Source organism: Pieris napi, chromosome 8, assembly GCF_905475465.1.
Source record: "Pieris napi chromosome 8, ilPieNapi1.2, whole genome shotgun sequence".
Classification (NCBI taxonomy): domain Eukaryota; kingdom Metazoa; phylum Arthropoda; class Insecta; order Lepidoptera; family Pieridae; genus Pieris; species Pieris napi.
This window is the reverse complement of record NC_062241.1, coordinates 1451783-1476121: the sequence shown is the minus strand read 5'-3', so window position 1 is coordinate 1476121 and position 24339 is coordinate 1451783. Positions and strand designations below refer to the sequence as shown.

General features: G+C 33.4%; 1 protein-coding gene across 1 annotated transcript in view; it reads left to right on the top strand.

Annotated features, from left to right (window-relative positions):
- LOC125051858 (head-specific guanylate cyclase) overlaps positions 1–24339 on the top strand; it is an 85906-nt gene that overhangs the window by 34052 nt on the left and 27515 nt on the right. The window contains exons 3-8 of the mRNA XM_047652451.1: positions 3457–3530; positions 5724–5806; positions 10670–10830; positions 11804–12012; positions 13708–13892; positions 23419–23594. Of these exons, the coding sequence (XP_047508407.1) occupies positions 3457–3530; positions 5724–5806; positions 10670–10830; positions 11804–12012; positions 13708–13892; positions 23419–23594 (888 nt within the window). The remainder of the gene's footprint in view (positions 1–3456; positions 3531–5723; positions 5807–10669; positions 10831–11803; positions 12013–13707; positions 13893–23418; positions 23595–24339) is intronic.

Sequence of the window (24339 nt, the reverse complement as noted above, 5' to 3'; positions counted from 1 at the left end):
AGGCCTCCTCCAAGCCTTGCCATCTATCTCTATCCCGAGTTATTGGGATCCATTGAGGACCCGCGATTTTTGATGTCATCATCCTACCGAGCAAAGGGGCTGCCTCTGTAGCGTTTGCCTGTATGGGTAGCGTCTCCATGTAGTTACTGATTTCGTACACCTGTCATCTGTTAGGCGATCTTTACTTTAAAATATACTTTCCAACATATCCTAACTCGTTATTCAAATTTTTTGCCAAACTATACCTACTGTGTTCAGAGAGCAGTGTTGGCATCAGTGTGCAACTCTCATCCATGAGGTCGTAGGTTCGATCCCCGGCTGTGCACTAATTAATTTTATTTCTATGTGCGTATTTAACTATATGGTGAAGGAAAACAGCGTGAGGAAACCGGCTTGCCTTAGACGCAAAAAATCGACGGTAATTCCTAGAATCTATTTATTTATAGATTTGCCTAGTACCAGGCTACATCTGTCATTAAATGAACTCTAACATTTTATAAAATACTTGGAAATTGTAAAGTTATGCCGGCGACGACATATACTGTAAATTATGTATAAACTGCTTTAATATATAGAAAATCATAGTGCAGTAAGGATCCTCGCGTTCCAAATAACACTTAGTACTTGGACTTCAGTTCTGAAATCTCAATTCTAACTCTCACATTCAGGCGATATCGTCAGTAAGCCGACTAAGAGAGAAACCTTACATGCGCAGCTTGCGTATGGTTTACGTTCGTACTATACTTTCCACACAGATATATCCACGTTTAAATCAAAATATATTATTTGAGGTTCACATTTCTTTAATTAAATGCTTCCATTAATCACTGACAAGGGGCAAAATGTGTGTTTTTGTTTGTAATAAATGTTATGTCTATGTCTATGTCTATGTCTAAAATCAGCAGAGTTTTCCAAATTCCGTCTGTAAAAGATTTGTGAATTCTTTGCGAATAAAACAGAATAAACACTACTTGCTCAGAGCTTCATATATTCGGTAGTTTGCTGATCAATGAAAAAGCGTTGTTAAGCGCCTCTGATGCCTAATCCGCTATTTTACTAGTAATTTTTTGTAATTTAATATCTTTTAGTAATTTAATTTTACTAGTGATTTTTTGCTTAAAAATTACTAGTAAAAACGTAAGTGTTTATGTATATGTTTGAGAGTTATTTTTTTATTTTATTTAAAGACAATTCACACCAATTGACCTAGTCCCATGCTAAGCTGGTGAAGCTTGTGTTATGGGTACTAGGCAACGGATATACATATTCTAGATAGAAAGACATATAAATACATATTTAAACACCCAAGACCTAAGCACAACACCAAATGCTCATCACATCGATGTTCGTCTCAGCCGGGGTAACCACTAGACCAATGAGTCGTCAAAAGTATTAAAAGGTTTTTTCACCGTTATTGTCATGTATAGAATAGATGGATTGTAACTATAGAAAATGCATTATATATGTCACGTACTTTAATAAATAAATAAAAACAACAACCATTTGCTCACATAAATATCAATGAAACACAGAAATGTATCTGCATCTTAACCCATTGAAAGATTAAGGATACCAAAGAACAATCCTATGAGATTATAAGAAAAGAACTCTTACATAAAACATTATATATTTTTAAGTACGACCTGTTTCATTATAGCTGCGCTAAGCATCTTAAGACATCCGTGCAAAGCCGCGTCACTTCACCAGCATAATAAGGAAATATCAGATTGCATTTTGATTGATGGATAACGTTAAAATGGCTGCCAATCGCACTCAGTGTCAGATGACTAATGGATTTTAGGGTTTTTACAGCGAGAGCTTGGAAGATATTACCTCATTTTCTTGTTTTGATTTTAATAGAGTTTTGGCGTCGGAAATTGTGAGAAATGGTTCTTCCGGCAAGCTTCTCTAATCATTTATTATGAAGTATTTTAAAAATAAATACTGTATTTTGGAGCTGCAGTTTGTAACATCAATTTCTTTTACTTCTACCAGGAATTGACTGATTATCTTAAAGTCCTCAAACTCCCGAACGGCACAGAGCCGTACTCAGAGAGGGCGTTAGACGATTCCTTAAGCGTTTAAATTAATGTGTAATGTCACCATAGATCAAAATCAGAATCAGAAAATCAAAAAAGTATTTCCCTAGCGACAAAACTCTTTGCTAACAAAAAGCAGTGTAGCCGAAATTCATTGTTCTCAGAATTTGTAATTATAATACCACATGTGTAACTTCTAAATAGTCGATTCTGAGAATTGGTTAGACTTCATATGTTTATACTAATACTAAGTTAAATTATCTAATATACTAAATTCCTAAGTGGGAGTGGAAGTACGTGAAATGAACTACGGGAGCAGATCGTTATAATCTATCGAAGAACTAACGTATAAAATTGTTTTAAAATAACCACAGATATTCTATAAACCGGCATTATAAGCATTCAGGGCTGCACGTGTTCCAACTTCCAATTATACAATAAGGTCACGAAACAGAAGATCGATGTTCTAGAAATGTCTTGTCTACGAAATAGAATTCAAATAATGCTATTTCAACTTTATACTATCCTGGTACAAATGCGACATTGTACGGCCTTAAATTGCTGAATAAGTATTAAAGAATGTTGTATTATAATAAATAGCACCATGCTATTTAATAGTATTATATACTAAAGTGCGTGCGTACAAAGTACACATGTCAGCAGTGAAATTTCTTTGTAAATTAATTATTGAGTAATTAAGCTTCCCAAATACCATAATTTAATTTTGCCAGTCTTTCTATATTAATTAATGATATATTAGTTGTTGTTATGTATATTTTCTTTATACATAAATATGGCCACAATTACCAAATAATATAACAAATTCATTATTATCATAATTGCTAACTTATGTCCACATTTTATAAAATAACCAACTGGGTCTTAGCAAAAAAGGTCTTGGTTCTGCGCCCTTATAAAAATACAAAACCAACAAAAATATGATAATTTAGTAACATAATAAAATAATAATGATATTAATGTATTAAAAACAACCATCAGTGTTCAAGTCTCAATCGCTCTCTCCCTTTTCTTCGACAAAAACGCTGCTCATCTAAAGGGCCTGATCGACGGACGAGTAAGACCGCGGTTTTATGGCTCGTCGGTAAAGCTCGCCGGTGTATCATTGCAAAACCACGGTTTTAAATACCGCCGAGCCTGGCTCGCGGCTCGTCGTCGTGCTATATTTTTTACTCGGCTCGCCATGCAAAACCGCGTGTCGGAAAGAGAACAAGACATGTTTGCGACTGTTTTGCTTGCTAATCGATCAGCACCAACGAGCCGCGAGCCAGGTTCGTCGGTATTTAAAACCACGGTCTTACTCGCCCGTCGATCATAGGCTTTAGTGACGTCCCGTAAAAATTTTACCCTCATGCGCCTAAACAAGTTTCACTTCAATAAATAAAAACTTTTGTTTCAGAATGAATGTCTGCATGCAGCGGTGACAGCGCTGACGAAGAATCAAGCCGAGCACTACGATAAATACCACTGCTTGTAAGTTTAATTTCATTGAAAAATTCATATGAAGAGGAAAGATTTATATTTTTATTTATAACGGATGAACTTCAATATTACTGGACCGATTTAAAAAAGTTTTGTAAATGCTTGAACCTTTTTGGATATATTATGTATTCCATCTTTAAAATAACTGTTTTTAAGTTTTTATCTGGTTTAAAAATATTTCATGAATACAATTGGATAACATATTAAACTAAGTAAGTCTTGAATCTTGAGAAAACCTAAGTATTTCTTATGAAAGGAGTTCCATGGATATCGGAAACAGATCCTCGTAGCAACAACTTTGAGAAAATAAATGTATTAAACGAGGATGGTCTTCTCCTGACACTTTGACCGCACGATGTTTTCCTTCACCGTTCGAGCAAATGTTAAAGGCGCACTTAGAATGAAAGTCCATTGGTGCACAGCTGGGGATCGAAACTACGACCTCAGGTATGAGAGTTGCACGCTGAAGCCACTAGGCCAACACTGCTCTACTTGCCTATTAAGAAGAAAAAATCACGAAACAGATTTAAGTCCAAGTTCAAAGATTTATCGTATTATTTTATAGCTTTAAATTAGTGCTGCTTTAAGGTAACTGAACTAATAGTCACTAGAATTATTTCATACGAAGCTTATAGACAAGGAAAACAGCGAAAATCAGGCTTTAATAATAAATATACACACAATACATTTTTCAATGCACAATTTTAATGCATCAAACATCAGTTCGACGTTGCAACGCGAATGCTAATTGTCATTTTATCACAGTCCAATTCATGTGAGACGATAAATTCCAATTGAAATGCGAAAATACGAACGATATTTCCATTTTCAATATTGTAGTTATGAATAATTGAAAAAAGGTGGATTTAGCCTTTTTGGATATTACTTTCAAACTGTTTTGAATGAAACGTGAGATATTTCTATGGAAATTAATAAACAAATATACAGTATTTACAATATATCTATAAATATAAAAATGAAACCCGTTTTCCGTTGTAACATGGAAACGGTTTGACCGATTTGTCTGATTTTTTTTATAATATTCCTTGAAGTATGAGGATGGTTCTTACGGAGAGAAAAATTTAAAGAAATTGAGTGAAAAAGTCTAAAAACAACACTTTTCTATATTCCCATACAAAATATTCGTAATAATACCTAAAAGTCAATTAGAACTTTAATACCATATCATAAAGTTCAAGTGTTAGTGGAGGGGTTCCGGGAAGGTAAATTTTGATTTTTTGACATAATGTATTTGTTGTCTTATCAACTTTCTTTTTTTATTTTACTAGCTAGGTAGTGTCCCGAATAGCAGAATAAGTATTTAAAAAAAAATAAAGAATCGTCTGTTAGGCGGTACGATGTTCGCTAGACCAGCTAGTTCTTAATATAAATAAATACGGCGAGGCAGAATACGTAATTCCACCCCTATCACCTCGACGTCCGTCATTTCACAACTGAGCTCACTTAAGAATAACGTTTAAAACTAACCAGAACCAATGTATTTTTTTAAATTGTAATTTCAACTAGTTATTGTCTAATCTACGTTTGAAACTCAGTGCTGTAAGGCTAAAAGTATTAGAGAACTTATAAATTCAAATATATCTATATATATAAAAGAAAGTCGTGTTTGTTACAACACTTATAACTCGAGAACGGCTGGACCGATTGCCATGGTTTTTGATTTGTTGGATTTGTTTCCGTCCCGAATAGCAGAATAAGCAATAAAATATCGGATAAGTTATCGAATAACAATAAATACATTAATTAATTTTACGAATGCAAAAACCATATGGTGCCATCTGTTGACAAAACTACGCATCATTTTACGTCGAATTCGTGTCAGTTCAAGAAATTCCGATCTTGAGGTGAATGAGGAGATGCATAACCATGCTTTGATCCTGATCAAAAGATGTTGGATATCAGAAAGTGCTTAACATGCAGTATCGCCATATTGACGCTAGAGAGAAGATGCCTAATGTGTAAAACTGCCATTCTTCTTTCGCAATGGCAAGCAATAAAACATTTCTGTATTTGCAAAAAAGTTGTATTAATGTAATAGGTACTTAACATTAATGAAATCCTAAAATAAGTTAAATTAAAGTAACAACGATATTATAAGGTTGTAGGGCGGAACGAAGTTAGCCAGGTCAGCTAGTTTTTATATAAATATATCTTTTTTTATAGGAGGAGATTGCCAGACGAAGTGAAAACCTGTCGAAATTATGCCTACCTACAGGAAATATACGACGCGGTTCGAGCTACAGACAGTAAGTTTACATATATATTTATTGGAATGAAATACATACCAAAACAAAAACATATAGAAAAATACAAAACAATTATACAATTAATTTGTTCCTGGCTTAAACTTAGCTGATTGTTAGGTCACTGTAGATCTCCTGGCATCGATAAATATGATCTTCTACCGAGTGTGACGAGTGTTACCGCAATATGCGAAAACTATGAAATGTTTAAACACGCGGCAGGTATACTTCCGGTACACTTGCGTCGCCTACTCTCGCATTTCTATTTATCAATCCCGTAATGTATAAAGCGCTCAAAAGGTGTTTTTAGTAAGCACCTTGCTAGTAATGTCGTGAATATTTAAAAAATATATTGGAAATATAAATATAAATAAAATATTAAATACTATTGTCTTGGTCGTAGAATAGTGTGTAAAAGAATGCTGGTACGCGTTGTGTAGTTAAGTTGTTTGCGGGAAAATAAATTCTCAAATAAATTCGGAGATAAAAAACTTTCACATCAAATGAGTCGTACAAAAATACTAAAAGAAACGGAATTTATTTTGACAAATGAACTCAATTGGCTTTATTATTCAGGCTGTCGTTACGGCGTCGAAAATATAAAATGTTTACGGACTTTACGAGAAATTTGGCAAGTCGCAAAATGTTGGGTTGATTTTGCGGATAAGTCAATGCTTATTAAAGAAGTAAATATCTTCAAAGATGTATGCTGCTGTGCTGCCCAGACGCAAGCGCTACATCCGTTCTTGCTTATACTAGATGATGGTCCAATATTCATTTAAGGACCTATGTGGTCGCCAAACTCCAAAAAAAGTACATTGCTTCTTTCCATTTTTCGTCAACGTTTCTTGAAGTAGGGCGCATGGACAAAATATATGGTGGAGTTAAGTAGTTTATGTATCCATTTTGAAAGATCAATTCACGATTTAAATAACTTCGCTCGATAGAAAAAAATCCTAACATAGCCAATTTTTGATACTTTGAATTCATTTTATGACGAAAATGTATATAGAACATGATTTTCAAATTAACACGATATATTTGATCACAAGTCAAGTAATCCATTTCAGAAAAAAAATTGATAAAATTACATTAAATAAATGTTTTACATAACTAATTGTTATTACGGGCCAGCGCGCCTCAGTGCTCCAGCTCTCCACTGCGCACCGCAGTCCACCCCGAGAAACTGACAGCAATTCGTGCTGGGATAGAGCCTTATAAAGGAAAAAAGTTTCATTCATCTAATTTATTTTAAAAGCACAGTAGCAGCAACACACTCAAACCCTAAAGTACTCAATATTTAATAACAAAATGATAACAAAAGTTAAAGCCTCTACATCCTTGACTTGCGAACTGGTAGTAAATGTAAATTTAGAATCAATTTAACATCTTTTCTGTTGACGTTCATAAGTGTACTTGGTTGCCTATATGAATAAAGTTATTTTGAGTTTGAGTTATAAAGTACTTAAAACTTACATACTTGCTGTATTAGTATGAATTTTCAGTAACGGCAGTTGTGAAAGGTGGTTGAATTTTCAGAGATTTGTCCGTGTATTTGTATTTGGTAAAAAATATTATTTTAAAAAGTCAAAATTTCATCAAGCTAAAACCTCTCAATCACGACTTTTAACAGGCTTACCTGGGCGTTAACGTCAGACGACCTTTCATCTTTTATTTTTAGTATTCTATTTTCAACTGCGAAGCCATATAAAGTACGATCTTTTCTTACAGAAAAGACAATGCCAAATTCTTTGTTATAAAAGAATATAGTTATTCATTGACTTGCCATAATTGGATCCACGTAACAAAAAATAATCTGAGGTCAAGACCTCGTCAAGTAGGTACTGTTCATCAAAGAACACTCTGACCTTCAAATAATTTGAAACCTTTATCGTTGGGGCTGTAAAATTATTTTACAGCCCCATATGCCAGACTTATTTGACCATTATTATTCTTATTAAAGCTTTATTAATCCATACAACAATTGGTTAGTTTCCTTAATATTAGTATTAGTTGTGTGGGTATAAGTTTTTTTTTAAGTTACATGTCTTTTTTCTTTTTTTAGTGGTCTAGTTTTTGTATGGCCCCTTTTAGGGTAAAAGCCTCCTCCATATTTTTCTATATCTCTTTGTCTTGAGCAACATTCATCCAGTTTTTCCCCGCTACTTCTATAATGTCATTAGTCCATCTTTTCTTTGTCGTCCTATACATCTCTTTCCAGTAGGTCCAGTCCATTTTGTTATTTGTAGTGTCCATCTTTTATCCCCCGCTCTAGCAATAGTCTTAGAGCGTGTACAAGTGCATCTGTAAGTTTTGTTTTTTTACGAATGTCAACATTTCTGATTTTGTTCATTCTCCTCAACTTTAAGATGCTTCTTTCCATTGCATGCTGGCAAGACAGGATTTTTCTAGTTGTTTTCTTGCTGAAAACCCACGTTTGACTTGCGTATGTCAGACAAGGTAGAATATTTGAATCCATCATTATCTTCTTGTGTTGTAGACTGTACTTTCCTTTCAGAATTTCCTTGTGGGTCCAGTACTTCTTCCAAGTCGCATTTATTCTTCTATCTACTTCGTTTTCACTGCTGTTCTTGTCGAAAGATACTTGATTTCCTAACATACATAGTTGTTAACATATTCTATAGGTTTACTGTCCACTCTGATTAACACCGATTGTGTCTAGGTTAAAGCGCTTTGAAATTAAATAGCCTATCTGTTTTCATAAGGCCACTCTACTTGACCATGAACTAAGATGCTCTATTGTTCGACGACTAACACGTTGAAAGAACTTCAACCCACTACTTTAACCCAATTAGTATTTTCTACTATCTTTGCGAGGAATTGAATATTTTTAATGTTAGCAAAGTTTAATTGATTTAGATGTAAGAACAATGTTAGACTGATGTAGGCAATGTTGAGTTACGTACCGTGCAACTTCAATAAAAAAATCGGTATATAAAAATATATTATTTATCGCGAGGGATAAGTACACTGGATGGTTCTAGAATTTTAGAACAACGAATTTACACGAATATATACAAATTTACATGAATATAGTTCAAAGTTCAAACAGTTATAACTAATACACACAAGCGCAATATTATTGTGTGAATGACTATCATACAAACATTATCAGTTATATAAAGTATAGAAGTATGTTTATACTAGCTGGTGCCCGTGACTTCGTCTGCGCATGATTAAAATAATATTTGTCCAAATGATGTAGCGTGAAAGACATATTTTATCTACTTTGAATATGAGAAGCGATAAAAGTGTCTATTTTCATTTAGGAATCAATTTATTACTACGAAATGTGCATTTGAAATTAATTATCAAGTAATTATTATGGTAGTTATGGTTCAATATTGTGGCTATAATAAAAAAGGCTTTTTTGTAGTACTATTTAAGATTTAAAACATTTCCATCATACATTACATATGACGTGAAACTCTAGCAGTTCTAACAGCGCACGCCAGAATAGCTCGCAGATGGTAGAGTTTTCCCTACTTACTTGATATTATCTTTACAAATTATAGACTATGTGTTATTCTGATGTATATTTTACAAGCTATATTATTGTACGTTTCAATAAAATCCATTCAGTAGTTTTTACGTGTAAGAGTAACAAAGATCCACCCATACTTACAAACTTTCGCGTTTAAAATATTAGTAGGATATTTCTGCTGCCCTGTGATTCTGTAACTCACTTTTCGAACTCACACAGCGGTGAAAACCGCTGTGTGAGTTTGAAAAGTGAGTTACAGAATCGCAGGGCTGGTTCGAATTATCAACTGTTACTAGATTAAGTAGCAACAAATCTCAAAGTAACTCTGCTACGAAAAGTACGTCTATTACGCGTTCATGCTGACCCAAACTGGATGAAATTTGTATAGGAATAGAGTTGACTTTCGAAAAGTAAATTTAAAAAAAGGGGTAATATACCACGCGAACGTGATCAAAGCTGGGTAGACTCAGTTATGGAGTGTTTTCGTATTAATTTGGACGTAAAATATTATTTAATTTCAAACTTGCGTTTTTATATTATCAGTCTATACAAAAAAGGCTTCTACAAGTACCTACGAAGTCAGCAGTTTAACGTAGCCATGTGAATATGTATAATAGTATGAAGATAATATGTCAGATCGTGATATAGGTCGGTTTTTCCCACGGGCCTATTCTGTCGGAAGAAAGCTTACGAATTATTAAAATATACTGGTAATATAAATACTAAGTGAACATTTACTAACTAAAAAAATTGAGCTAAATTATTATTGTAAAAACAAATTCATCCAAAACGTTATTTATTTGTTTAACAAAATAAGCTACCGTTAAAGGTGACTCCAATGCGATAACTATTACTTTTTACATACAAAACAATGAATACACATATAAAATAACAACACAAAATGACATAGTAATATATTAAAAATATTTACGAAAAGGCAAACAATTTTTTACAGTATACGAACTGACATGAAGCAAACCTTTTGTCAGTTCACTCAACGGACATTTAAAAACGACTGTTGCTAATCTATGTTATTAGCTAATCTAGTTCATTAATATGTATATCTACATTTATAAATACAAAAAAAGCACAATAAAACAAAAACTAGCCTTAAAATATAATAACTAATATATATTAATATTATTTATTTGTTTCATTAATTATTATTTTTATACATTGTGCCATGCCTTTTCGAGAGGTTAGTTATCTCAGAGGGTACGAATAGTAACGTCCGTGGCGGTCGATTTCGCCTCCTGTGTTAACAAACTCAAATCCTAGAAACTAGCACTTGGTAAAAAAACTTGTATTTAATAAATATGTATGCCAACTAAAATTTTAACATTCTTTATGTTTTGTTTCAGGTGTATGCACGAAAGACTTTATAGCGAAACTAGGGGAATATTTAATTTTGACAGCATTTTCTCACAATTGTCGGCTGGAACGGGCGTTTAAATGCTTAGGAACTAACTTGACTGAATTTCTTACTACGTTAGACAGTGTTCACGATGTACTACATGATCAGGTGAGATTATTGAATAAGAAATTGTACGCATATATGTATATTAACTAATTTCGGTATAATAAATTAACTAACTCATATAACAGTTTTGATCCTTGATGGTTTGAATTCATAACACTGTCTTTACCGATAAAAATTTCTAATTATACGTATATACATTACTAGCTGACCCGGCAAACATAAAAAAATGACTTTGTCAATCTAATAGGCAAGTAGGTGATCCGCCTCATGTGCCTGGCACACGCCGTCAACTTTTTGGGTCTAAGGCAAGTCGGTTTCCGCACAATGTTTTCTTTCACGGTTCAAGCGAATGTTAAATGCGCACATAGAAAAGTTAATTGGTGAACAGGCGGCACAAACTAGCATTTTCCCTAAACAGAAGTAAGACAATTATTTATTTATAATAGTACTAGCTGGCCTGGCGAACATCGTACCGCCTAACAGTCGATTCTTTATTTTTTTTTTAATACTTATTCTGCTATTCGGGACACCGGTCTAGCTAGTAAGATAAAAAAAGGAAGTTGATAATACAACAAATACATTATGTCATAAAATAAAAATTTACCTTCCCGGAACCCCTCCACTAACATTTGAACTTTATGATATGGTATTAAAGTTCAAATTGTCTTTAAATATTATTACTAATATTTTGTATGGGAATATAGAAAAGTGTTGTTTTTAGACTTTTTCACTCAATTGTTTTTAATTTTTCTCTCCGTAAGAACCATCCTCTTACTTCAAGGAATATTATAAAAAAAGAATTAGACAAATCGGTCAAGCCGTTTTCATGTTATGTCGTGACAACGGAAAACGGGTTTCATTTTTATATATATAATTATAACTGTCACTTGTTTATGTACTAACTTTTTGTGAGAAATGAATAAAGATTATTATTATTATTAATTATCTTTATATTTAGAATGTACTGATGTATTTAGGTCCAATAAGCCCATTAATACCTAACCTGTCTTCACAGGATGATGTGTTCAAAGACGAGACGACGGAAACAGAAGCGGCTTTTGTTTGTACATCGCACGCAGGGAACATAGAACTACACCTTACAACGGAGAGTGAGCCAGTGGCCTATATGCTCGTTGGAAGTCTGCGGGCGATCGCGCGGTTACTGTACGATACCCATGCGGAAATAAGACTGATGAGCTATACAAACGATCCTAGGCGATTTAGGTATGTATTGTAAAGAGAGCTGGCGTTGCGTAAAGTTAAAAATGTTGCCGTAGTGTAGAATTCACGAGAATTGTATTTTTAAGTTACTCTGATGTTGATTTAATTATGATTAGCATTGTTTTGACATTTGTCCATATTGAAGTAGTAGTGTTAGATATATACTATATTATACAGTATGTATTTTTTGGACATATATTTACGAATTGAAAACAAATGGTGACTTTCAACAGTATAATACTCGAAACTATCTATTCGAATCTAAGCGTACGACCAACCAGGTTCCAGAAGAATCCACTCCTTATATGGAAATTGTATTCGTTTTACAACAAACTCCCAAGCGAAATTAGAGAATGATCATTGAATAAATCTTAAACTCTCCGTAAAAGTAAATTAATAAATAAAGCTTTTTATAAATTTGACGAATATTTAAACGATCCTAATCCTTGGGATTGATTTTCTCCAGTCCAAACAATTTGTATGACTCAAAACTTGGCGATTAAAATGAGTGGCGAAGAGTTTCTTTTTGCCCGCTCTACGCCCTTGACTTGCGAACTGGTAATAAATGTAAATTTAGAATCAATTTAACATCTTTTCTGTTGACGTTCATAAGTGTACTTGTTTATCTAATGAATAAAGTTATTTTGTTTATTAATACAATTGAATTATATAAATTCTAAATAGATTTGTATTCTAACTGAACATCTTAGCATCTACTTAGGTCAATCTTCTTGGCCATAATGTTTCTTTACCGGGTTTAGATGCACATTAAGTCAAGATGGATGCTGTCCTTAAGCCTTACTAATTACAGATGATCCTAAGATTTAACTGAGGTACGGTTCTGCGAGAGTTAATCTATTGGTTTACAGCACGTAGCATTTGGCGTTGAATTGTTTATGATACGTAGCTTCCATTGTTTACATTGTGTCAAACGTTTGATAATGAAGATCTGTGATAAAACGCATTATTTAACTAGCAATACCTTGTTCTAGAATAAGTAAAGGCCGATTTACATTATCTTAGTGTTTAGGAGAGTGCTTTAGTACAACTTGAAAGGCAAGTTCTTTAGCGTAGCGTTTACTAAAGCAAGTAGCGTTTACATGTTTCAACTAAAGTACTATCCTAAAGCACTCTCCTAAACACTAAGATAATATAAATCGGCCTTAATAAATAAAATAAAAATAGCCTCTATTCGAATTCAACATAAACAGGATTACATTGAGTTTATTTTTATTTATTTAAATTTAAAATAAATAAATAAATAGAGCTACAACTTTTTTAAGTCGGGGCCTCACATTTCTGTATCTGATTCATAATTCTTTGTCAATCTAATAGGCAAGTAGCTTATCAGCCTTCTGTAGCACAAGCCCTCTATAGGGCTTAAGGCAAGCAGGTTTCCTCACGATGTTTTTCTTCACCGTTCGAGCGAATGTTAAATGCGCACATATAAAAAAAAAGAAAGACCATTGGTGCATAGCCGGACATCGAACCTACGACACCAGGATTGAGAGCCGCACGCTGAAGCCACTAGGCCAACACATGTTGTTACTATAATCAATGCGGAAATCATTAATGATTGTGCTGTTGAAACTCTAATTGTATTGTAGTGATAAATTATGCCCGTTGACATTCACCACAATTTGTGACAATGATAGATCTTCTATGTCTTTTGCCAGCTTCAATAAAGTCTATTTCCAGATACGAGATAAGTGCGGTGCCCTTACATCAGAAATCTAAAGAAGAGAACTGTGAGGTGCACAGCGAAGCGGTGTCAGTTGCTGCGTCAACTAATGTCCACGACCTGAAGATCGGAGTTGCAAGCTTTTGCAAAGCATTTCCCTGGCATTTCGTGACTGACAGGCGCTTGGAGCTCGTACAATTAGGTGAGATAAGTAATTTCAATATATTTAATCACTGCACTCTTTTCTATTACCAATCTGATTGGCTCTGCATCTTCTACCAGATATATCCTGGAGAGTTTTCATCACCAACGTCAGACAGAATGCGAAATTCTAACTATTATACCTTGACGCATTCCACGCGCTTTTTAAGACACTTCCTATTCACCACAACTTTATGGAACCAGCTGCAATTCCAGGATGGAGAACTTAATTCGAAGTGAGATGACCAGGTGATTTGCCACCTGTCCCCAAAAAAAAAATGTGCGTGTACTAGGTGTACACACGTAAGAAGTGAAACTTCTTTATGATCTTATTTTTCGAAAAATGATCTACTATATGCAACTTTACAGAAATTCGTTAAATTAGATAAAGTTAAACAAAAGGCTTTTACTATCATAGACATGAATACAAATATTTCATTTTACCTTATTACTACGAAGATTATTATAGAATTTCATTAATTGTAATAGAATTATTACTATCATTGTTATCGTTATTATATATTTTTGTTATTAATGGCTTCGAATCTCTTCGGATCAACCGTGGTACGGACAAGAAAAAGATGGCGCGTAACCGAAAAATGTGACGGTAATTTTTTTTCCAACGCCGATAAAGAAGTTTGACTTCAAAAAGCAACATCGCGCGTAACGGAAAAACGTGACGATTTGCTACAAAATTTCTCCCATACGTCGATAAATAAGTTTCACTTCAAAAAGATGGCGCGTAACGGAAAAATGTGACGCGTAACGAAAAAATGTTACACTAAATTTTTTTTCCAACCCCGATAAAGAAGTTTCACTTCAAAAATTGTAGTAACTTACGGTTATAGTTAAAGAAACGATCAGTTGGACATAAACGTGATGGTTAGTAAAATTTGGAAAAACAAAATTAATATTGTCCCAAAGTTTTACGGTATATTAAAATCAGTCATTTAATCAATCAGTAAAAGCAAATGCTTTAATTATTTATCAAGCAACGTAAGTACTATTTCATGTTCAGCACTTGTTTTGCTGTGAATTCAATTGTTTTTTAACCTTCGAAATGGGAATAAATCACGTCGAATGTTAAAACTCGTAACGTATAATCCTGAAATCGGATCGAAGGTTTTTCTGCAAAACTGGTAACTGACAGTCTGGAATTGGATCAATTACGTGAATTCGTAAACAAAACAAACCCGAAAGTGCTTACACAGTGTGTCACATTATCTAATGTGAATAATTTAAACTCGAAACACCATTAGTGTTTACCAAATCATTATAGTATAAGATCCCGATATACTATAATGTTTAAAAAAATATTTTTTTTTTAAATTAATTAAAATACTCTGGACTGAAATTTGCTAGGCAACCCATATGGATTACATTTATTGACATATTAAATTAAATATAAAATACGTTTCATTAAATAAGCATATCGGCGAAGGTCGTTGTATATCGGGATCTTAGACCATTAATATACAAAGCAAAAAGAATTTATACTTCTTACACTAAGAGGAAACTACTCGATTTCAAAATTTCATTTACAACACAACTCAGCGTTTCTTAAAGCAATTTTTGCCGCGCACCACCACTATGTGGAACCAGCTGCCGACTGAAGAATTTCCGAACCAATTCGACTTAGGGTCCTTCAAGAAAAGATCGTACCATTTCTTAATAGGCCGGCAACGCACTTGCGAGCCTCATGACAATGTGAGTGTCCATGGGCGGCGGTATCACTTAACATCAGGTGGCCCTCCTGCCTGTTTGCCTTCTGTTACATAAAAAAATGAGGATGAGAGACCGACATAGTGAGCGCGATAATATATTACAGAATTCGGTGCAATAATTATAAAATATTATTATTATTATAAGAAGCCAAGCTTCTTGGTTTTCAATTCAATTTCGGTGAAGCAAGTTTTAAACACTATCTCAGTGTGACTCAGTTACAGAAACCATAATATAATATCGATATGACAGTAACTTTTCTTTGTAAAATTTACTTTTCAAGTGATACTTGGGGTCATTGACAATCCTATTCTTGCATGTTTTACGTACTTATAAACATTTATACATATCAATTAATGTGCTTGAAATCAATACATAATCTCTTATACTAATAGGCATAATTTAAATAGGACAATTGAAATTAACGGTAGTAAGTTTGAGAGGATGAAAAGGTTCGCATACCTTATCTCGTTATACTCCGGTCGTGTCGACATCCGTCCCTTTGCTTTTATATTATATAATAGATACTATGACAGCGATGGCAAGCCTGACTTTGTGTGCTATTTGTTTGCAGTTCCTTTCTGGAAATAATTGCGCATTTCTTTATGGTTTCGTTATAAACTCAACATTGGAGTCGATCAAATAAATGTTGCTTAAGAAGTTAAAAGTACTGTTAGTGAAATCTGCATTGATACGCTCTTTAAAACTTTTTTATCATGGAATATAAGATACATGTATCACGTATTCCACGTCATTAAATTTGAATCGGTAGACATCCTTACTCATCGGCAAAGAAGACAGTAGGTGTAGGCCGAGAGAAAATGCAGGCGTAAAAACTCTCGGTACTCTTTTAAAATATCAAATCATCATACAAAATGATTATGGCAAACAACACTTATTTTAAAACATACATATATCGCTAATTAATTAGAAGTAGCCTGTAGAAATAGCCAGGCCCTTTTATCAAATACAAAATCGTTAACTTTATAGTAAGCCTTTTTACACAGATTTTCTTTAATACATTACTTAAATTTATTAAAAGGCAGAGATAAAAGAGCCTCTGGGATTTTAATAAAGAAAAGTAACCCTTTTCTAATGGAGGCTATACAATATGTTATTTATAGCTATTTATATTCCAACCAAGTAGTGATAATCTTTAACTATATTCAGTTTTTCGTCATTACATCATAAAATTACATTACGGTGTCAGCCTGAATTCTGTATTCAAATATTCATTTGGTAATATGCGGTAATGGTCGAGTCAATGTTTTGGCGTCACCTTGACTGAGGGTAATAACTTTAATTCCCAGAGCGATACATGTTTGTATTATTATTAACTCCGCTTTATTTGTTCGCTTTGTAAGTAGAATATTAAACGGGTAAGTTCTTTTACGTATGATTAATGATGGGTATTTCATTCACAAGCTTTTTCTTTAGAAGTATTCTTCTACGTATATATATTACAAAGAAAAGTGTAAAACGATTTGTTTTTATTTCGCTTTATTCGCGCTTTTTATTTTAATTTAGGTTATGCATAATTAAGTCGAAAAAAAATATGAAAAATTAATACGAGCGTAATACAATCAGAACCTTGTTAATACTAATAACATTTAAACAAATTTAAGGAATCGTATGTACGTATACAGAGCAAAAATATTTATATTTAAGTTATCTCGTAAAAGCCAGGTGTTCAAAATATATTAAACAAAGCAGCTTGGCCGATTATTAAAAAAGTCGGTTTAAATAAGCACTTTGGTCATAATTTTAATAATCGTAGAACAGCCTTAAGTTAGGACATCAGTCTTATAACTTACAAGAGATCTATTCCGTGCCAGTTGTTAGAAAAAATATGTAGGGGAGCGTGGGGCTAGTTGTAACAATTTTAACAAATAATTGAATATCATGAAGTGTATTGGCTAAATTACTACTAAATAAATTTTGATCGATACTCTAACTATTTATCTATGAAGTCTAATCGAAATATTATCAAATCTACAGGCAACTATCTCACAATTATTATTTTTTTGAAAAAAGGGAAGTGTTACAACTTACCCCGTGGTTGGGGCTAGTTGTAACATCTGCTGGAGCAAGTAGTAACAACAAAAATGACACCTTCAATTGTTTAATTTTTTCACATCTTGGATCATTTTGCTTTGTATATATAACAGAAACTAACTAGGTATTTCTATAAAGTGTTTTTTATGAAATAGTTAACTGGAAAAAAAATATAATCAACAAATTAAAGATTTAAGATTTTAACTATCTTTCTTATTCTGTACTGAAGTATAATATATATAAGGTACTTATATCATGTCATGAAGTATATAAGGTACTTATATCATGTCAACATGGCACTTATTATACATCCATGAAGTCTGTGCTCTGTTCACGTAGTTTTTAAAAGGGCCGTAGACTCCTACATCTCCTACAGGTTGCAAATTGTGGGAGCAATTGGAGGGAAACTATAACATGACAACATTGTTTTCTTTGGCTTTTTCGACAACTGCAATTTTCACATGTGAGCCATGGTTATCAAGCAGTAACAGAACTGTCTCTTTCTTGGTAGGTTTCGCGTCTTTGATAAAATGATCTACAAAAATCAAACATTCTTTATCAGTCATCCACCCTGAAGAATTACCAGCTCCAATGCCATCTTGAGGTCCACCGCGAAAGAACATTTCTGAGTATTTAAGCCGGGGAAAATTGAACATTGGCCGTCAGTAACTTACAGCAATCTGGGGGCATATTGTAACATGTTACAACAAACCCCGAGGTTTTGTTACAACTAGCCCCTTGATATAGTTCTTAATATTTATCACGATAACTATTAAATCAACTTAGTAATCTTGAAAACTGTTATACAACATCATAAATAGTTATATTTTAGCATAAAATAAAATACATAAAACTTCAAAGCTACGAAAATAGTGAAACTAACCAAAAATTTACGTTAGTAAAATTATAGGTTACCTGTCAACAATAAAGCGTTTGCACACACCCACTCACTGAGCCGCCTGGCGGGACCCTGGCTGTGGTAAAGTGGCGTGGCACGTTATAAGTTTAAGATTAGGTAAAAAAAAAACGTGAATAAAATTCAAATTCCTATTGAAAAAGGTCTGTTACTATTTACCCCTGTTACAACAAGCCCCACGCTCCCCTAAATACAAATAAAATTAGCTATATAAAAATGACAGCCAAATTTCGTTCTAAAAATGCTTACAATTTAAATACTCGTATACTAGACTAATATCATGAAGCTAAAGAGTTTCTTTTATTTGGACATGCTATTCTGCTTTTATTGTTGGTGCTTTTATAATGTTAGTCCTAGAGGTATCAGTGGCCTCATCCCTGACATAATAGATTCGATCCCCGGCTCTGCACCAACGGACTTTCTCTATATATATATTATATACATTTAACATTCGCTCGAACGGTAAAGGAAAACTTCGTGAGTTAACCTGCTTGCCATTGATCCAAACAGTCAACGCCATTTGTTAGGCAGATAAGGCTGATCACCTACTTGCCTATTAGATTGACAAATGATCATGAAACAGATACAAAAGTCTGAGGCGCAAACCTTTAAGATTGTAGCGCAGCAGATTTTTTTATATGGTGCAGAAAGCGTCCTATTAAGTATACGCATAGTTATGTCTCTAGAGTGTAGAGTCTCCTATTCTTAAACTATGAATAAAGCAAAAATCATACTTAAAATATATTAAAAATAACGCACGAAATGTAATGTAATAGGAAAAATGATATAAAACGCATAATATAACGTTATAAGGCGAGAAGACCTAGATGTCAATAAAGCCGAAAATCTCATAAACTGCAGAAAGTTTCAATGTCATACAAGTTTTACAGCAAGACATTACACGACTGCAGTGCTGTAGCATCTTTATTTTTAGACTTGGCTCCAGTCTGACCTAGAACGTCTGCCATTTAAAGGAAGTACGGTTCAATCTATACTTTCCTGTAATATTTACATTTATTTTATATCACGGGCGAAATAAATATTGTTTTTTATAATATACTAGCTGACCCGGCGAACTTCGTTCCACATTATAGTCTAATAATATCGTGTTGACTGATGTTAACTTATTTTAGGATTTTATTAAGGTTAACATTAATACAACGAAAGAAGAATAGCAGTTTTACAAATTATGCCTCTTCTCTCTAGAGCCAATATTGCGATACTATTTTCACATTTTTTGTTTTGTTATCCGGTGCAAGAACAAAGTGGTAGGTTTCTTTTATATGCGTAATTTTGTCAACAGATGGCACCACATGCTGCATTCGTAAAATTAATTTATTGTTATTCGATAACTTATCCGATATTTTATTACTTATTCTGCTATTCGGAGCGGAGAAGAATCCACCAAAAATGAGATAACTAACATCGATTCAGCCGATCTTGAGTTATAAGTGGTGTAACTAACACGACTTTGTTTTATATATTGAGAAACTATCAAATTCGCTCATAGCCTTAGGGCTGATTGCAAATACCCGCAGAAAAAAAAATACTATCAGTTTTAAGTTCGTTTGAACGAATGAAATTCGCTACAAGTACATTTGAGCACTCGTTAAAGGTAGACATTGTAAGAAAGGTTCGTTAGTACCTGGAAATACAATGATTAAAGAGGATATTTTTTTCTAACTGCAGATTTATTCGACTGATAAAAATAACGATCTAGTTATGAGCGATGTAAGACTTACCCAATTTTATTACGATATGAGGGTAGATTTACGGCTTCCGACAGTAATAATAATTAAACCTTGATTTACTGGTAGATAAGTTTGAAAAACATAACATTGTTTTATGGTTATTGGAGTAGCCTCTGATAAGGTTAAAGAGCACTGCAGGCGCACCGTAGTTATGATATCTTCTTCTTCTTCTTGTAGTGCCTCTCTACTTCTGGAGGTTGGCGGTCAGTTCCTCATACTTCGTCTTATTCTTTGTCTGGAGTGCAGTCGATGTTACTAGTACTGAACAGTAATGTACAAGAATAAAAATATAAAATTGTTATACAAAAAGAGGAAATGTTTTTGACAGATATAATAAACATGTTTTAAAATGGAATAAAATTTGCATATAAAATTGGGTTGAGATTTATTTAAACTATTAAATTCAACGTTTTGCAGCAAAAGCTATTCGCGATATATAAAAAGCTTTATTTAACCACAATCCGTGCAAAGTTTATCATACTCGTACATTTCTATTGAAATATTTTTCACTGTATTTTTAGGTTTTCCGTAGTATGCATATCAAAAAACAAAAAATATCAAGGATCACGTTACTATTATGCGTTGGATATTTTAAGTTATAATTTTAAAATGCTGTATTTTTTTATATTTTCGAGCACTCTCAAAATATGTGTTAAAATGTGAGAACACTTTTTGAAGTCTTTTTGAAGAATGTTTAAAGTAAAATTGTATATTGAATTAAGGTTATACAGACGAATTTACATATATATACTACATCGGTTAAGTAGTTTAGTTTGTAGTTTCCCATTGCAATATTTTTCAATAAAATAATAATATATTTATTTTTTATTAGCTTAGACTGGTGCAAAAAAAAATCACTTCATATTACGCTTCATCAATTCTTCAATTGATATTTCGTCGACTACTTAACGAATGAAAACCAGCTATATATAAATATAGCTGGTTTAAAATAATATAAAACTGATTTTATATTAAAATGTTGAATAAGGTTTTGTTTAAAAAAGCCGTTAAATTAATGAGAGAAATCCCACGACTCTCATTAAGTGGAATTGGAAGGAAAACGGCCCACGCAAAAACATCCAACTTAGAAGATTATTGCTGTTCAGAGTGCCTAATGCGCTTTGTAATTATTTTCTTTATCAATTGTATATTTAACTACGCGCAGCCACTACATACGATACTCACTGATACTAATTACCTTATATTCTAGCTTGGGAGTCAGGAAAGAAGAATGTTTGTGTGTTTGAAAATGCATCAACCATTACGACGGTAATTTACATTAACTAAACCTAGTAGGCACTTCTGGTTTACATATGAGTTTTTTAACCCTTTGATCAATATATAACACATTTTTGTAAACGTTCTTATATGAGAATACGTTGGAGAAACATTGATTACAGAGCATTTCATGAACTTGGATTTTTATTAGAAAACTTAAATAATATTTCGTGTTAAGAGATAGTTAAAATATTATACAAAACACAGTCTTTCATAAACGCGAGTATGTACTACCACTAAATTTGTTAATCACGAGAAAAACCAATCAAAATATTGAGTAAAAGTATAACAATATTAAAAACGTTTAATTAAAAAATCTGAAATATCCTAAAATAGAGATTAAAAATGAATTTATATTATTCCCACGGACGCGTAATCTCCAAAGCCAACGTTAATATTGAACAAAATGTCCATCTGCCATTGAGATTTAATATAGAATCGGAGATTGGTAATTCCTTCAAACTCCCCGAATCTCATTCAAAAAGCCGTATTAAATCATCTGGAGTTGAGCCCATTATAATTGCTTGAATAAATCGTCGTTAGATTTCAGTCGACTTCGCTTAATGTGCTTATTTGAACAATAATGAAATTAATTTCGTAATTAGTCCCAGTTAACTGCAGATTAATGTAATATATCATACCATGGTAATTGCTATACACATATGCTACGCTATACATACCCTTCTTGATAACGCTCTCTTCTATTATGCATAAGGTCGTCATAGTTCCCGATTCCAGTCTATAGATCGTCACATATTGCAAGATATCAGGCGCGTGCAGCCTTAGGGCTCAATATAGTGCAGTCAGTCATATTCAATATTCAAGTCAAGTACATATTTAAAGAAATACAATTCCTTCTTTGTAAAGGACCGGTGGCCATCGTGATAATGACCTTAATATTAGTTCGTTATTATTCACCAAGAGCTGTCATATTTCCTGATAGGACGTAGAGATTCAGAAAAATCAGGGAGTGGCCTATAAAAATTTGTCAATAGACTATAAAACTAAGAACAAGATAAGAAGTACAGTTATAAGAAAGAAAACAAAAATTGTTGATCCATCCCATTGCTAAAAACTTAAGTGGAAATGGGCGGGCCATTTCAAGTTAAAATACTCATCGACCTCAAAACTATACACTGTAATAAGAGAGGCGCTGGAAACAAATAGTCCGCTCCACATGTTTTCTTGCTGACCACGGCTCTCAGACATGAGCTACCGACTGAAGAGAGAGAGAAAAGAGGACATAAATAAAGCTTGAGATAGCAAACTAAAGTTTTCAGAATGTAGTTCCCCATTGCAATAGGTTTCAGGGAAATCTAAGTTTAGACTTGTGCTATTACAAATCCACTTAATATTTCACTTCATCAATTCTTCAATTGATTTACGCTCGCATAAATATTGGCAGGTGACAAACAGGGTAACATGGTCCAAAGGGGCTACCAGGGAAAAGAAAGAGACGTCCCCCTCTTGCACGGTGGGCTAACGAACTTAAAGAAGTTGGTGGTGAAGGATGGGAAAAAAACTGTGTAAGATAGAGAGAGAAGAAGCCAGTTGGAGGAGGCCTATACACTATAAGAGGTCCTTGAAGAAATATTATTGTTTCTGTATAAAATTTTGTAAAGATGGAATGGTTCAAGAATTAATGGAGTTTTAATTATTATTTATTAATAGACTTGCACATATCTACTGGTAAGAAGACCAGTGTTGCCATGGGCAGTCTGTTGGGGTCCATTATTGTTTTTTAAATGGTACTTCTATTCGTGACCTCCTGCATGTTATCACTTCAATAGTCTGTAATTCACCAGGTGCTGGCTTCATGCGCCTCTTTGGAACACATCTGACAACACACGGGTCATCACTCTGCACGTACTTCCGTATGCTGAGGCCCAAAAGCGTACGACTGGACTTCCAAGAGATCCTCAAACGCGTCAACACCCCTTTTATGTTCTGCCTGAAGATACCAGGGAATTCATTGGCCGAGGTAAGTTAATATTAATAATATATAGATTGTACAATGAGAAATTTAGAACCGTACTCAGGGACGATTACTAACAGTTATTTAAGACATTTCTCACTTAAATAAATTCATGTATTTTCATTTTTTACCTAAAAGCTTGTTTTTAGTTCAGTTTATTTAATTTAAGATTAAATTTGGTAACTGTATAATGGTTCAGTGTTACTTGTTCAAATTTGCCCATGCCAGATAATCTTTGTACCAAATACATATTTGTAAAAAATTAAAAAAAAAAGATTAATTTACATTCTATATTTCACAATGTTGGCGGAACGTATAACATAAATTCAATAATACTTTATAGTATGTCGTATCCGTTTTTTTATATTCAGCTGCCCACCGATGTATTTCCGAACCGATTCCACTTTAAGGAAAAAGCGTACCAATTCTTAAAAGGCCGGCAACGCATTTGCGAGCCCTCTGGCAATATGAGTGTCTATAGGCCGGGCGGTATCATTTAACATGAGATGCCTCCTTGCCCACTTGGCCCGTTTTCCCCCTGTTATATACATATAATATATAATGATATATGGACAAATTATTTAACTCAAAATATATATATTAAATTGTCTCGTAAAATACTAACGATGTTATCTAAATTATCACTAATATTTAAAATACATTTGAATAAGTCAGCCGTATCAAATAATTCCCATAAATATCATTCAATTTGAACGCGAGCCAAATTTACAAACACGATTTTGAAATAACA